The sequence below is a fragment of the Bemisia tabaci genome, chromosome 2, assembly GCF_918797505.1.
Source record: "Bemisia tabaci chromosome 2, PGI_BMITA_v3".
Lineage (NCBI taxonomy): Eukaryota > Metazoa > Arthropoda > Insecta > Hemiptera > Aleyrodidae > Bemisia > Bemisia tabaci.
In genome coordinates this window covers 48,014,601-48,029,701 of record NC_092794.1, presented here as the reverse complement: position 1 = coordinate 48,029,701, position 15,101 = coordinate 48,014,601, and the positions used below count along the sequence as shown (strand labels likewise).

General features: G+C 35.9%; 1 protein-coding gene across 1 annotated transcript; it reads right to left on the bottom strand.

The window, feature by feature from the left end:
- Positions 1–1,077: 1,077 nt before the first annotated feature.
- Positions 1,078–14,984, bottom strand: cm (AP-3 complex subunit carmine). The gene is made up of 10 exons (XM_019061673.2): positions 14,687–14,984; positions 13,402–13,586; positions 12,192–12,304; positions 10,723–10,844; positions 9,046–9,205; positions 8,262–8,375; positions 7,470–7,649; positions 6,085–6,243; positions 4,303–4,353; positions 1,078–3,867 (listed from the first exon to the last, which is right to left on the bottom strand). Exons 1-10 carry the CDS (start codon positions 14,719–14,721, stop codon positions 3,733–3,735), a joined length of 1,254 nt encoding a protein of 417 aa, XP_018917218.1. The 5' UTR covers positions 14,722–14,984; the 3' UTR covers positions 1,078–3,732.
- Between the last annotated feature and the right edge of the window lie 117 nt (positions 14,985–15,101).

Sequence of the window (15,101 nt, the reverse complement as noted above, 5' to 3'; positions counted from 1 at the left end):
TGATTAATTCTAAAATGTTTATCGGCAGATTCCTTTACTTTTCAGCTCTTGAATATTTGAAAACTTGTCAATATTCCTGTATTTTTACTCTCCAGCATTTATTTTAAATGTCTTAATTTTAGTCAAAATCTGAGAATAGGTACTTGGAAACTGAGGCGAGTGACCTAGAAAATTTTCTTCCTTCCAAGAAACCTAACAGAAAGATGACATGGTTTGTCTTAGCAGAATTTTTTTATTTCTTTTTAGTTTATTTTCAGAAGGAAATGCGCTATCTCCCTCTTCATTCTTCTTTTTTCATTCTGACAGTACTTCAAGGATACATTAAATAGTGCTAATGTGTTAATATTCAAAACATAAAAGTTAGCAATGTACAGAAAATACAATGATTTTGAGTTTACTTTAGTCGTAACGTAATAAATTAGGAATTGCCATCCCTTCTGACTAACACAATCCACTGGCAAATTCTGAAAAATAAACTTTTCATTTAAAAAAATTCATTTTCTCCTTTCATTAATTTTAGCGTTTAGTCATTTTTTTAAGACTAGAGAGTCTTAACTCGTTCGACTGATTTGCTCTCATAGAACAGGTATTTGGGCAATGTGAAGAAGTACTGTCAGTCCCATCATTTCCCCTTTTTATGGACTGACTTTTAATTTTTAGTAAGTAGTATTGTTCCATGTATAAGTTCCATCTGTACAGATAATTACAGATTCAAAAGAAAGACAATATATATTTATTTTGTACATTTTTTGTAGAAATCCTTTTCTTTTCATTTTTTCTCCAAAGTAAAGATTGTTTAATTTTCTTGAAGACGAAATTCTACATTTATTCATTTTGTTATCAGTGTGTACCATACAAAATTTAATTTATATTTTAACAACTTGTTTAAAGAAAAAAAAGTTAATTACCACATTAAATTGTTACTTCATAAATCGCTTGTTCTATTTTAAACCTGTCAAATCGCGAAGCCTATTAGTCAGTGTTGTTTTTGAATGGTATTGCAGACAAGTCCAAGCGTTAGGATTTTCTATTCTGCATTAGAGCACCTGACAAAGCAAGAATTTGAGCACTACATCATACGTTTTCTCATCAAAATTTAATTACTTTTAAAATAAAAACAATCAACATGAAAGAGAGAGATTAGCGTAAATTGTTCATTCTAGAGTCAGAGAATTCGCATTTACTGCTCGCACTAAAAACCAAAATCAATGGATGTCAAAGCGGTCATTTAAAACAAACTCATCCATCTGCAAATAATTATTTTTCTTTCACAAACTTTATTCCCCCTTCTACTCATCATACCTGGTTTTTGACCTTTTAACAAAATCAAGCACCTCGAAAATATTATTTTATTGGCTAACCTACTAAAATAAGTAGAATTCCGAATTCGACTTCACTAGATTTCGGTTTCCGCCATGAGCAGCTAGTTTGAATGGACTGAACAGAAAATGCTGATTCCTTAAGTAGAATATAAAATTGGAAATTGTCAATGTATTCATTAAGATACACAACACTGTACATGTAATTTTTATGAGAAAACACCCATTGTAATGCTTGATATCACACTAGGTCTAGTAGTTCATAGAGTTCAGTGTAGGCTTTCTGCAATGATATAATTAACAAGTTTTTGCGATTCCTACTCGCAGCATTACATGACGACGTTGAAACTCCCCAACTGCGTACCTTAGTTTGCTATGTTTAAGACTTCCTTTCATACTTTTATTCTTCTAATAGAAAAACAACTCAACGTCAATGCTTAGCACTTCCATGATTTTCCTTCTCTGTGCAAGAAAAATTTTGAGAAAACTTCAAGGAATTCTGCTGATTTGCTCTCCTCATCAAAAATAAAATGGGAGCAGAGAATTTAAAACACCATACATGAAGTACGTGGTTTAGGAGTTTCACCGTTGATAAGTTACCAAAAGCAGCCAATATGAGCCTTTAAGAGGGGAGAAAATGAAGCAACTGTGCCTCAATTTAGAGGAATCGATTCTGCACCAATTGGCTCAAAGAGTACCCAAATCACACTTTGGCAGCAATTCAAATTTTCAGAATAAAAAACAAGGAATTTGAGAAAACCACTGATAGTTTGCCAGCACTGCTCCCAATCTTGGAAACAAATTATTTCAAAAGCTTATTACAACAGTAATAATGTAGATTGTGGCTTGAAACTCTGGCCCGAAGTTTTTGAGAGTGAGAGAACATTCAGCATTGAAAACTTGCGGTAGACATTTCTCATCTCAAGTTCTGTTTTTTACTATGCTGAACGGTTTGAGTTTCAACTTCAAGGCACATTTTGTCGCACTCCATCACGCTTGATAAGAACAGCATGAAAAGCAATCTCATGGAACATGAATGTATGAGAAATTTATTAGAGTAACAAGATGGTAGAATAGTGCTGAGTCTGCTTTATTCTGAGGGGAAATTAAAATCAGAAATGACAAAAACTAGATCAACAACTGTACAGCGAAAGTACCAAATGAACTCTAATGAGATACGGTGAGAGACAAATGGCCAGAGTATTCAATTTGTTTTTATACATGCACAATGATCCAAAAGTCTGGACCCTCTCCTGTTAACTTTTGACCAGTTGCATTTGAAGGAATTTGAAATTTTAGGAATATTCCTCCATCAATAATAGTTACTTTATACCATACTCAAAATTTTAAGAGGCTCGCAAGGAGGAGCCGCAGCTATATTGGGCCAGAAAACTTCTTTTCAAAAATCAAAACGCTGTAGTGGGCTCGTTAAGAAACATCAGTTTGAAGCCTACAAAAAGCGTTTTTCTTCAAAGGAAAAGAGAGACGTCTAGGAGGACGCAACCCGACAAAATGTCAGGTTGCGTCCTCAGTTTTGTGGAAAATTAACTGTTTTGATTCATGCGTTTTCTGTCGATTTGACCATACTTTTCAAGCAAGATAGAGATTGACCCAAGCCGCCATTTGCAAAGTCAAACTAGTTTGACTGGGAAAAGTTTAACTAAATGTTGCGCTACCGTGAACTTATGTTCACGGTAGCGCAACAGCGGTACTTATGTACCTCTCTATCTGGGCCAAGTTATGAACTCAATGCCTATTGTGTTAGTTTAACATTCAGCAGACCGGTCAAGTTGACCTAGAGGTCAGCGTGTCTGACTCTAGACCGATAGGTTCTGGGTTCAAATCCCCGTGGCGGCGAAAAATTTTCAGGGAACTGACGAGTAGATCTACAGAGTCAGACTCCACTCGGCCTCGATCTCTGAAAATGTGAAAGTCTGGAGCATGGATGTGTACTAACCCTGACCCTCAAAGTGAGGTGGCTGTCAGTTTAGCAACTAAAGCCAAAAGTTAATTCGAACTTGAGAGTGCTTCAAGATCTTAATAAAAAAAAAAAAATTCGGTAATTTAGGCACCTCAGGTGTGGATGATAGGTGAGACAAGGCTCAGAATCTACCAAAACCTATGTATGACCTGGAATAATTTTAAGCGCAAGAGGTCTAATTTTGGCCATTCTGTTATCATTTTAAACCTTCAAGCTGAATAGTCAATTATGAAGTGAGAGAAATTTAGCACCCCTGAACAACTGAATTAAGTTTACTTAGATACCTTACAACAGCAAGATTTCTGAAACCAATCAAACTTCTTATCCTAGGTATAAAATTGATACAATTGAATAACGAAAAATTTAAAATTTAACAAGCCTAAAAACAAGTTTAAAGAATTTGTTACAAGGAATCAAAAAATATATCTATCATTACATTCTCATTTGGAATTTGCCAGCTTTTGTAATGTATTTGACTCCTTTGAACGGTTTATACTTCTCGCCATACATGTCCAAACGATTAACTTTTAAACCAGAGACAGCTAGCTGATTTAACGTAAATTTGACCTGAAAAATAAACATAATTATTAATGGGGCATGTCCAAATACGACGTTTCAAAAAATACTCAATTAAGGGTTTCCTGACTTAAGAAGAAATTAGAGACTCTGGACAAACCAGGTTGCCAGCGACTAGACGAAAATTGCAAGGACATGATAAATTTGAGAATGCACAATGAGGACGATGCAAATTGAGCATCAAAGAGTGGATTGCAGACATTTCAGATATGCTCCGTATGATTTTCTTGTGATTTACATTCAAGCAAGTTTACTCAATTAGCCGTACCTCTCAAATGCAACAGACTGTAAGTGCAGTGTGGAAGATGTATGTTCTCAGTGATACTGAACCTACAGGGTGGGATTATTCCAACTGGAAGTACACATAATTTCAGACAATGTAGTACATGCCTACATATTAAAGGCCCCAAAAAGAATGAAACTTACATTGACAGTTGGGTTCCCTTCTGTGATGGTGGCTCCTGACTGAAGAATGATCTGTAACAAAAGTTAATTACGTACTTAAGAAAACTGTATGTGTTAAAATTCACAGATACAATTTTGTGGAAAATATTCGTGCGTAGCCCATCAGTAAAGGCAGGAGAAACATGGACCTCACGGCAGCAAGTTAAATAAGTATTTAAAATTAGATAAGAAAGGATTTTCTAGATAGTTACGGTGACTGTATTCCAATATCTAAATTTTAAGCCGAGGGATTATGCATTCAATGTCAAGAAATTCGGCACTGGCTGATTTCGAGATTTTTTATACTATGTTCCTTATGATCACCTGAGTAAGATGGGCTTTAAATTCGAAATTTCTACCTGACAATCCGGAAAAAATCTGATCTGAAACGTGTATTTTTCAGCAATTGAACATATACTATCACATGGAGAAGTGTCAACATTGCTGTCTAGATGGCTTTTGTTTTAAACAGAGAGAAATTATGTGAATTGTATGTTATGGAGTTAACTGCAGACATTTTCAAAGTCAAAATCATGATGTGTATGGAGTCAAGCCACTTTTCAAGAATATTCACTTATCTGCATCTCTTAGGCCTTGTCTCCACAAGACGTTTCATGGGATTTGTCCCAGGGAAAAATCTCACTTGCTGAGTTGGGAAATCAATATTTTTCCCAATACCAAGTATGGTCCTTGCACCCCTAGGACCAACTGAGAAAGGAGGAAAAGGTGAAAATAAATAATAAGATATTTTGTTGTTGGTTACTCCACTGTTCAAGTTTGTTTAGTTAAAATAATGTGTGCAAATGTCAATCGGTTTCAAATATTATTTTAATCCCGGTTATGCATTCGATTTTTACTAACTTATCATCCTGCGCAAACTTATTGCACGGCTGTATGAACCCCGTCCTGTGGAAACGGTAACTGGGAAAAATCCCAGAAGTTTCGATTATGCGATTCAAACTTGGGACAAATCCCATGAAAATGTTCCGTGGAGACAAGGCCTTATATATAACAGACCCATCCCATCTTCAATGAGTTTGTTTAATAATGTTTAATTTCTGAAAACTAGAGAGAGCACACAGTTCACAGGAATTTTCTCCGATTCATTTGAACGATATTAACCCTCGAAAAACGAGCTCAAGGTTGCGTAATTTGAGCTCCCATTTAAACGCGCATCAGCAGGTTACTAAAAGAGGCCGTGGTGAAGGCCCGTCTGAGAATGGCCACACTCATTGAGTTGCCTCTGTCGCGTCCTATAGCCCACACAAGGAATACAGGACATCCCATGCAGATTACATTTTTAGTTACTTGCTGATGCGCATTTAAACAGGAGCTCAAAATACGCAACTTTGAGCTCGTTTTTTGTGGGTTAATATCGTTCCAAAAAATCAAGGAAAATTCCTGTGAACTATGCGCACTCTTTAGTTTTCAGAAATGCACGAATTAGACATTACTAGACAAGCTCATTACACTGGAAGAAACAGGAACTGGATGTAGGAGGAAACAGTAAGGGATAGTGATGGCGAATAAAACAATGGACGATTCTTCGTTTTTAAGTAGATACTTGATAATAGGTTTTTCATAAAATGCAGGTAAGCTGATATTTAATTTAAAAAAAATTATTGCCAGCTCTCAGGAACTAGTAAAATTAAGTTTTTACTTCATTTTCCTTTCACACAGGTGATATTGGTAGAAATTCTACGCACAAAGAGCAAACTACCAAAGATAATGAAACATACGAAGAAAGTGAAGAAATTTACTCACCGATCCTTTAAGATTTGGATATTTAGATACTTCAATACGACCAACCTCCCAGTTAAGAATTTTGCTAACAGGATCAAAAGAATATTTTCCTTGGCTGGCAGTTAAAGTACAATTGAGAACAGCTTTGGGCATAGGAATTTCTAAGACAACGTTTTCCAGCTGAAAAGGACCGGGAGAGAATGCATTAAAAATATTAATAACTCAGAGTCAATCATAATTACACAGGAAAATTAACGACTTTTGCTTGTTGCACACCAGATTTCAGAATTTGTTCCAATGTTAAAACTGGGCACATTTTTGGGCCTCAAAAATTGACGGACAATTTCAGAAAATTAGCATAACACTTTATGCCATCCTCTAAGTTGGTAGATACTCATCGATTTCAGAATGTGAACTTCAAAACCAATACACTGGATTATAGAGGATTTCCTCTATAATCCATTGATAGGACTCATCATTCCTGGTCAGTGAGACTTAATAATAGGACTTTAAGTTCCAATTCACCTCAAAAAAGATAAAAATAAATGGATACAAAAAAACAAGCTGCCACGAGTCAATCCAAAAGAGATTGAAATATAATGGCATGTACATTTGATTCTATAATTTTTTCCCATCATAAGTAGGACTGTCAACAGGACCTCAGTTTCAGGCAGTAAAATTTTAGGTAGAGCAATTTCTGTCGCATTGAGTTTAAGAATCGGATTATCAAACTGCAACAAATAACTCATCCTTGCAAGGTTGCTGGATAAAGTAAGGGCTGTTTTATATGGGAATGGGACAAGGTGGAGAAATAGTGCTGGGTCCACACCATTTCGCGAGGAAAACAAAGCCAAGAAGTTCCAAAAATTAAAATTAGAGTCAAAAATTAATTTTTGAACTCTAATGCTTCGAGTCAAAAATTAATTTTTGACTCTAATTTTAATTTTTGGTACTTCTTGGCTTTGTTTTCCCCACGAAATGGTGTGGACCCAGCACTATTTCTCCACCTTGTTACATACAGTTCGGGCCACTTCTTAGTGCTTTTTTTTTCTTAATTTATGGGCATGGATTTATGCTGTTAAAACATGTTACAAACTATGAAGATTATGCCTTGAGGAGAGGATTGTAGACTTTCTTGATGTGCAAATCGTGATTTTCGTGCAATCTCATGTGCTTGAAGTCTATTCACTTGGCTGTGCCTGTTGTGTTCAGCAAATCCATTGACATTTTCAGATGTTTTTTGTCCCTCATGTTTGTAGAGCACTCCTCTATGCTCTGGTATAAGTAAAATCATAAAATATATTAAACTGATCATTTTGCAGATTGGAGAATTTAGTTGATTTTGTAATCATGGATTGACATCATGAGTCATTTCTGATTGAAAAAATTTACAGAAAGTAAAATACCGTTCGACCAGAGGTGTGCCTAGCTCCAACAGTGATGTCTAACTTTCCTCCGACAACATCTTTGAATGTAATGGAAAAATGGCTATAAAATGGAATGAAGACATTGCTTTGTGGTCCAAAATGATATGACATGAGCCGAAAGTTTCCGTCTGGGGGTACAAAAGATAATATTCTGTCCGACTGAAAAAAAAGACACAATTTAGTTAAAGTTTCCTTTTTTCAATGAGCGATTGCTACTCTGAATGGACATGTAGGGACAAAAATGTAATCTAGTAAAGAGTCAGACACTTTCCAACTGCACAGATTCAATTCGGAATTACTCTAAGTGAACTAGTGATAACTATATACCCCTGCCACTTTTACTGTGCTTCACCTTAGCAGTCAGAACTGGTACATGCTGATCATATTTTTTTTCAAATTCCTCTTAAAATGACACAAATACCCACGAGTATCTGCAAAAAAACTAAGAGAACATGGTAACACCTGCAAGACTGCTAAAAATTGGGATCAAAGCTGCACATGGGATCCCACCATCATGAGTAATCATTTTAGGGGAAAAATAAGATGGCAAACAACTGCTTAAGAAATTAATGAGAATGAATCGAGAAAATAGATGATTAACAATTTTCTGGAACATTGTGACACCTGATAATTCTTTGCCTTTGCATAGCTTAGTTTGTTGATGTCTGTTTGCACTTGGGCCCGATTGTTGAAATATCAGTTACTTTTCGACACTGACTTCAGTTCCTTACAATTTAAAATTTCATACCTGATTTGAGGAAGACAACTTACCTCCCACCGTTTATAACGAACACAGGGATGAAAACTGACGTCATCAAGAAGACGGGGATTAATGAAAGATAGTGTTAGATCTGGCATACCACTGAGCTTTATACTGCAGTCAATCTAGGAATAAAGAAAGTTGAAAATTAAAATGGAGTGAACAGAACTGAATCTTCTGTTACCTCCAGACTCCTGTCTTGGGTTTATTGACCTTTCGTTCGAACACTCATGTTTTTTTTGTATTGGAGTTGTATCTTCATTTTAGAGATTAATTTGCAACCAAAAATTTAAAATTTTTGGAATGATGGTAATTTCCGTTTCTGTTTTTGATGTGATCTTTGAGCATATACTTATAGTAGTTCCTGGTGCTGTCCATGTTCTGTACTACTGAAACAAATATTTTCTTCTTCAGGTGCCGTTGTCCTAGCATAGCCATAAATAGAATTTCTTTTGACCAAAAAACCCTTGAATAACATAATTAAAATGGCAACCGGGGAGTGGTTTCAAGCAGAGTTCAGGCTTCCATCCAACCAGCAAGCTTATTCAAAGGTTGTTATAGACCGGATTTTGACATGCAAAATAGAATAGCAAAAAGAACTTATCAATACTGTTAACTGAACCCTGCATTGAAGCATTAAACCTACTGATAAAGCAACTTTGAAGGCTATTGTTTCCAGAAAATTGCACACCTTAGCCAGCTGAGGTGTGCAATCCATTCAAAACGATAGCCTTCAAGGTTTAACCTGTATAATTTAGCCTTTATCCTTGGGACTGAGGGGTGAAATTTTCTTACATAGCCTTGAATTTCAGCAAAGATTACTGAGCCTGATTTGTCAATGATGGCATCTATTTCCTCTACAACATCAAAGTATGCTTCATTGCTGGTGTACTTGACTCCTGTCCTCCTCCAAGGAACAACAGATAGTTGACCACTTGGTAAAGTTGCACTAACACTGAAAGAAAATAATTCACTATCAGTACTTTTACGTTACAATGGAAGAACATTTCGATCAAAAACAAAAAAAAAAAAAAAATAGTTTCACTAAATTTGAACTGAGGCAGTGACAAACTTTTAGTAAAGTTTCAGAGTTTCTTGAAATAAATCCGCTTGAGAAAAAAAATCCTAAGCATAACAAACAAAGTTTCGTTAAATCGCAAGGAACAATGGAGGCCTTTGAATGGGCTGGAAGAAAATTAAAGGGGCATGTATTTTAGTGAGGAGTTAAAGGGAAGGCATACAACTCCCCCAACCCTCTTCAACACAATTCTTGCTGAGAGTAGATTAATTAAAAAGAGGATGTCAGATTTCTTTGTACGAGTGCTGTAAATTTGCCCTGAAGAAATTATTTTTTACCGCTAAAAAAACATTGAATTTGAGTAAAGCATCATTCCTGACTCCAGTAAAACAAAAGGAAAAATATTTTGACGATTTTAAGGTTTTAAAAGAAAACAATAGATTGTAAGGTTGAATGATGGACTGTAACAACAATAAATTGAAAGGAAACAGTGATGGCCATCAAGAGTTTTTGCATAATTTGAGATCTAATATAAAAATATTGTTCAGAATCGCTTGTAATGCTACTGGTGTTTTGAAGACCCAAATCGTGCTATATTTTTCTGGATGTGAAGTCATCAGTTTAATCAAAATGTTCGACACACATTTGTGTCAACTTCACAACGTTCGTTAATGATGCAGATTGTAAGAGCACCCTCCCTCCCCACAGGACCCATTAGTTAAGGTCTACAACTAGTGAAGTGACTACGTCCAATGAATAACATGGTCAAAGGGAGAAAATATAAATGAACATAAGACACTTTCAAATGATTGTGAGGTTTGAGCCCCATAATGGAAGGCCATAAACCCCAAAAATGTCAAATCAATCTATACACATGTGCACTCTCTATCAGATTGGAAACAGCCCAAGAATTCAAAATGGAAAAATGGGCAATGGACATTTCCACATGAGCGGATTCAAATTATGTGACACTGCACAGGAAAATGACCTGTTACAAAGATGGAAAATTTAAATGAGACATCGAAAAATTGGTATCTAAGGCTATTTTTCAAGAAAAATAAAACTTGATGGAATTTTATTGAACTCTTGTGAAATTTAACGGCAACGTTCAAGGGTGATCTAAGCCTGTTGGATGCATTACTAAGAAAGTTGGCGCAGGGTGACATCAATGGAAACACTCGCAAGTGTTGATTATCCAGCACAAATTTAGAGCAACGAGCGCCAGCTGTTACAGAAAACAATGAAAAAGGGTGTAGCTAAGCATGGCACAATTTTTTGGGAAGATTTAGACTTACATGTGCATAATTTACTTCCTGGCCTTTACTGATACCCTTAATTCTTAAAGCATGAGTGATTTTCAGAAATTTTAATTACTACATCCATTGATGTCTTTGGGTAATGCTCAAAAATGCACCTCAACTTCTTGACATAAGTTAGCTCCAGAAAATACTTACTTGGATTTCCCAGTAACAGTGTTTGCTATCGTCCTTAAAATATTTGGTGGTTTTATTAATTCCTTTAGTATGTTACTTTCTGTTGCTAAAGGAAAACCATTATCCAACATTTCATCCAATAACTGGAACAGAGGAAAAGCATAAAAAAAAACTATTTCAACACCCAGCTTAAGATAAAACAATATTACGTCAAATGCATTGAGCATTACAGATCTACCTTCATGTCAGTAATTTTTTGAAAGAGCATTGAAAAGTTCTCAAAAGTCAAGCTCAAAAATATGCCTTGCAAACATTTTTACTTGTATCAGTACAGAAATGAAACTGTTAGGATTTGTTTCATACCTTGAAGTATCTTTTTTCAATCTGTCATGCTCAGAAATCAACAGGCCATTCTATGTCGAATCAGTCATGAATTTTCTCCACCTGGTTTCCTTCTTCTATAGGTTTTGATGGTATACTTGTAGTGCTAACTAAGAAACTTACAGACGAAAATTTTTAGCCCTCTTCTTCCACCTTGGCAAAAAAAAACCGGAGATCAAACTTCCCCTGGGATCTCTAAGTGACAAAAATATTGTACCTGTTGCAGGGTAATCCAATTTTAGACTGATCGCAACCTGCGGGGGCCAATTTCATTGTGCCTGGCTTCGTTCCTGTAAGTGCTGTGATTTATCTGAACTATTTGTAAAGTTTATTTGAATTCATGATAGCTCATTCCAAAAAGCCTCGGCCAGATGGAATCAACTTGAGAAAAACTGGGCAAATTAAGAATTGACATTCAAACAAGATCTGCATTGCAAAAACTGACAAACTGAACTCCTTGTCCGCGTTGATAAGCAGGATTCTGTAGTGGTCTGGTTGAATGTTATCAGATGTCCTTTACTATTTTGGTTGAGGTTGACTGATGCATCTCTTGTTTATGTTTCTTTAAAAGAAAGCGTTGGATCCGATCAGTTCTGGTAGGAAAGGTTGGAGTTAAAGTTTTTATTATGTTAAGTTTCCCTATACATAAATATGCTTAAAGAAGGGTTTCAATGTCCTTTTGCTGGTTTTTAACTCATCGAAAGTGTTTGGTGGCTAAATTTATAACAGCTTTTGGTTAGTCTTACTCTACAGTAAAAATTAGACGCACCTAAAATAACCATTTTTCTAGTTACTTGATGTGCTAAAACTTGTAAAAAAATATATGAGGGTTTTGCAGCAGCTACTTATATACAACAAATTTTCAAAACTTTCGATGATTTTCCATGGAACAACTACTCACATTCAGTAAGATATTTGTAGGATATTCTAGATATACTATCAGACATCTGATGGATATTGGATGTATATTCTACTGCTAGAAGGGACATTTCAGGGATCAGCAGAAAAATGCAACCCCGGATCTAATTCTATATTTCGCTCAGAATGAATTCTTAAAATTATGGCCTATGAATATTCCTGTAAAAAGTTACAGAGATCAAATTCCTTACTTCATACACGACGACATAGTTTTCTTTGACAATGGATTCGGTGCACTCAGAGAAATAATCACAAAAAGTGTCTACAACACGGTGGAGAAATTCGATGACAAATAGTGGTGGAACTACAACAAAGGATAAAGAACATGTATTAGAGACAAGGATAAAATTAGAATTTCTCAAATGTTTGAGGGCAAAACATGGTGGGAGGAGCGCTTAACTCAGGCTCATAATTGAATGGGGCCACAGTAAGGTCTTTCAAAAATTATCAAATCCTGGTAATGAATTCAATATCTTCTTAAGTTTAAAAAAGAGCCCCATTCAAAATGTCAAACCTAACGTAAAGTTTTTCTAGGGTCACAATCCGATCTTGAATATTATAATGGGAACTCCCAAACTGATTAATGAGTCATGAGTTGTCCCAGAATGGACTTTGCCCACCCATTCTCAGAGTCTTGCAGAGGTCCATATTTTGACCAAACGACTACTAACGGTCATTTTTCAAAAATTCAGCAACCAAAAAAATTATTTTTTTACAAAAAAATCACATTCTTAATAAAAACTTGAGGAATCTTCAACTTCTAAAGAGAGTTATTCAAACCAAACCAAAAAAAACAAGGCAGCCGAAAGTTCCCAATTTTTCAATTCTCTCAATTTTAAATTGATAATGTGCTTCAACATCCAAAACTAAACTATTTTTAAACGGTAGACACACAGTGGGAATTGAAAACTTAGTATTATGAATACATTGTTTGGTAACATAAATTACGGGACATATTTATAAGATAGGTGCATGGGATTCGCATGCATCATAAGTCCTCCTAGCATAAATGATGCGTCCCGAATCAAAAGCGACAATCTCCGTTGCCCAGTCTAAAAATTGTGCGATCCTTGTAATTTTATTGTGAAAGAACGGGAAAACCTACATGCTTATGTTTTCTCGTGAATTTTCTGTTATTAAGCAAGAAAATGTGGCAAATTTCAAAAACAGCTGGATGTTTCGATCGTTCCTCACAGAAAATTAATATGATTGCACAATTTTTAGGCAGCAAAGGAGATTGCCGCTTTTGGAACTAGACACCTCAAATATGCCCAATTCTAAGTCCAGTTGATATCGGATACTGAACCGAAGTTCACACAATCTACAGTAGGAGGAACACTGTATGATCTCCACTTGTGGGACAACTTCACAATGAAAAAGACAAAAGGAAAAAGTGAATACCCTCCGTTGTGTTGACAGCCACAAAATACATATTACAACGATAAATAGCAATGAGGTAATGGTGCGGAGTAGCGATTACAGGGGGGATGTCCTCAGGATTTGTTGCTTTCCTCTGTTGATCGAAGAAGTAGTCACAAACTGAACGTGAAATGACACTTTTCCAGTGTTTCTCCATGAACACATCCCTGAAACAAATGGGTAGACTCTCATTAATAACAGAACAGCAGGCTGATTATTGGGAGGGTAGACAGAACGATAGACAAAGGGAAAATTAAGTGCTCCTGTTGGTTGAACCGGGTATGTAGTTGTTACAGATAAAGACTGAAAATGATGGACTAACTAACGGGTCTCTTATGGGTTAATCTCTTACTTACCAGCAGTATATCACTTTAAGTACATTAGGTGACAATACTGTAGGTGCAGGTATGTAACTTGGTCTACTGCAAATCAACAGTGTAAGTCGGCAATCACATGACTCGGTTTGCGATGTCACAGACTTTCTGTCGTACTTTATTTCTTAAACGGAAAACCACTCAACAGCAATTCTTTAAAACTGCCGTGATTTTTCTTCTCTATGCAGAGAAAATTCTGTACAAACTTCAAGGAGTGATGTCAATTCGTTCACCTTTAAAAAAAAAAAAAATAGAGGCGGAGATTTCCGGACACGGCAAACGAGTTAGTGATTGCCGACTCACTCCGGTGAAATAATAATCAAAAGAAGAGAATCGCCAACTTATCTGACATGAGTTCTACTACTGCTTAACGAGTACGTAGTTCTTAGTAAGCCACGAATCCAGGATGCCATCTTTATCAAAAGCATGCTGGACGTCAAATAAGGCTCTTTCACAATACTCTACCTTCACCAGCACTGAAAGATTTCTTCCGCAATGCGATGGGCTTGTCCTACTTCAGAGTGTCCTCTACAAAACACTAACAGATGTTCTTGTGTACTTACATCCTGATAATTCTATCTGTGTTGTTACAAAAAGACAAGATACAGCCCTAACTTAACCACACAATACATCATATTTTGATGTCACATCCTGCGGCTAATAAACAGCCAGCTGATGGTTTACTTAGAACGCAGGAGCCAAAAGATCAGTTTAAGTAAGTGATTGCCCTAAGTGTCATATTTTTAGAATGGAATAGACATGAAATCCGAAAAATTAACCATACAAGGATACAATTTTATCTAAAACGACGAATAAAAGAAAGACGCTTCAAGTCTGTCTTAGAATGTAAGAAGCAATCGTGCTTAATGCAAAGCGACAAATGCAATACTCACCCAGATGAGTTTATCATGAATAAACTATGAATCATTTTCGAAAGATGATTTCGTTACACTGGACAAGAAATGGTAAAAAATTAATTTCGAACTACATATCAATAGTGCCTAAGGATAAAGCATTAAGTTTCGAACTCGTAGAGAAAGGAAAAGAGTTAAGTGTAAAACAAGTAAGTAAAAAGATCATAAAGCTTATGGCATGGAATGGCACGTAAACAACTACTAATGAAACAAGCGATAAGAGAGAAAAAGCAGAGGGTGACGGCGAGCGAAAGAATGTATGTTTCTACACCATTGCAGGTAAATGCACATCCATCATAAAAAAAGGGGCCAAGGTGGATCATGTTGGCTAGAAGCAGAATCTACTCCTTGTTAAAACCTCATTCCCATTGGCTGATAGGCCAATAAAGGCGGC

Coding starts and splice junctions, on each gene's coding strand:
- cm (XM_019061673.2), bottom strand. CDS start 14,721: ATGATTCATAGTTTATTCATGATAAACTCATCTGG. Junction 12,305..13,401: donor GGCTGTCAACACAACGGAGG/GTATTCACTTTT, acceptor CCTTTGTTGTAG/TTCCACCACTATTTGTCATC. Junction 9,206..10,722: donor ACTGTTACTGGGAAATCCAA/GTAAGTATTTTC, acceptor ATTTTCTTTCAG/TGTTAGTGCAACTTTACCAA.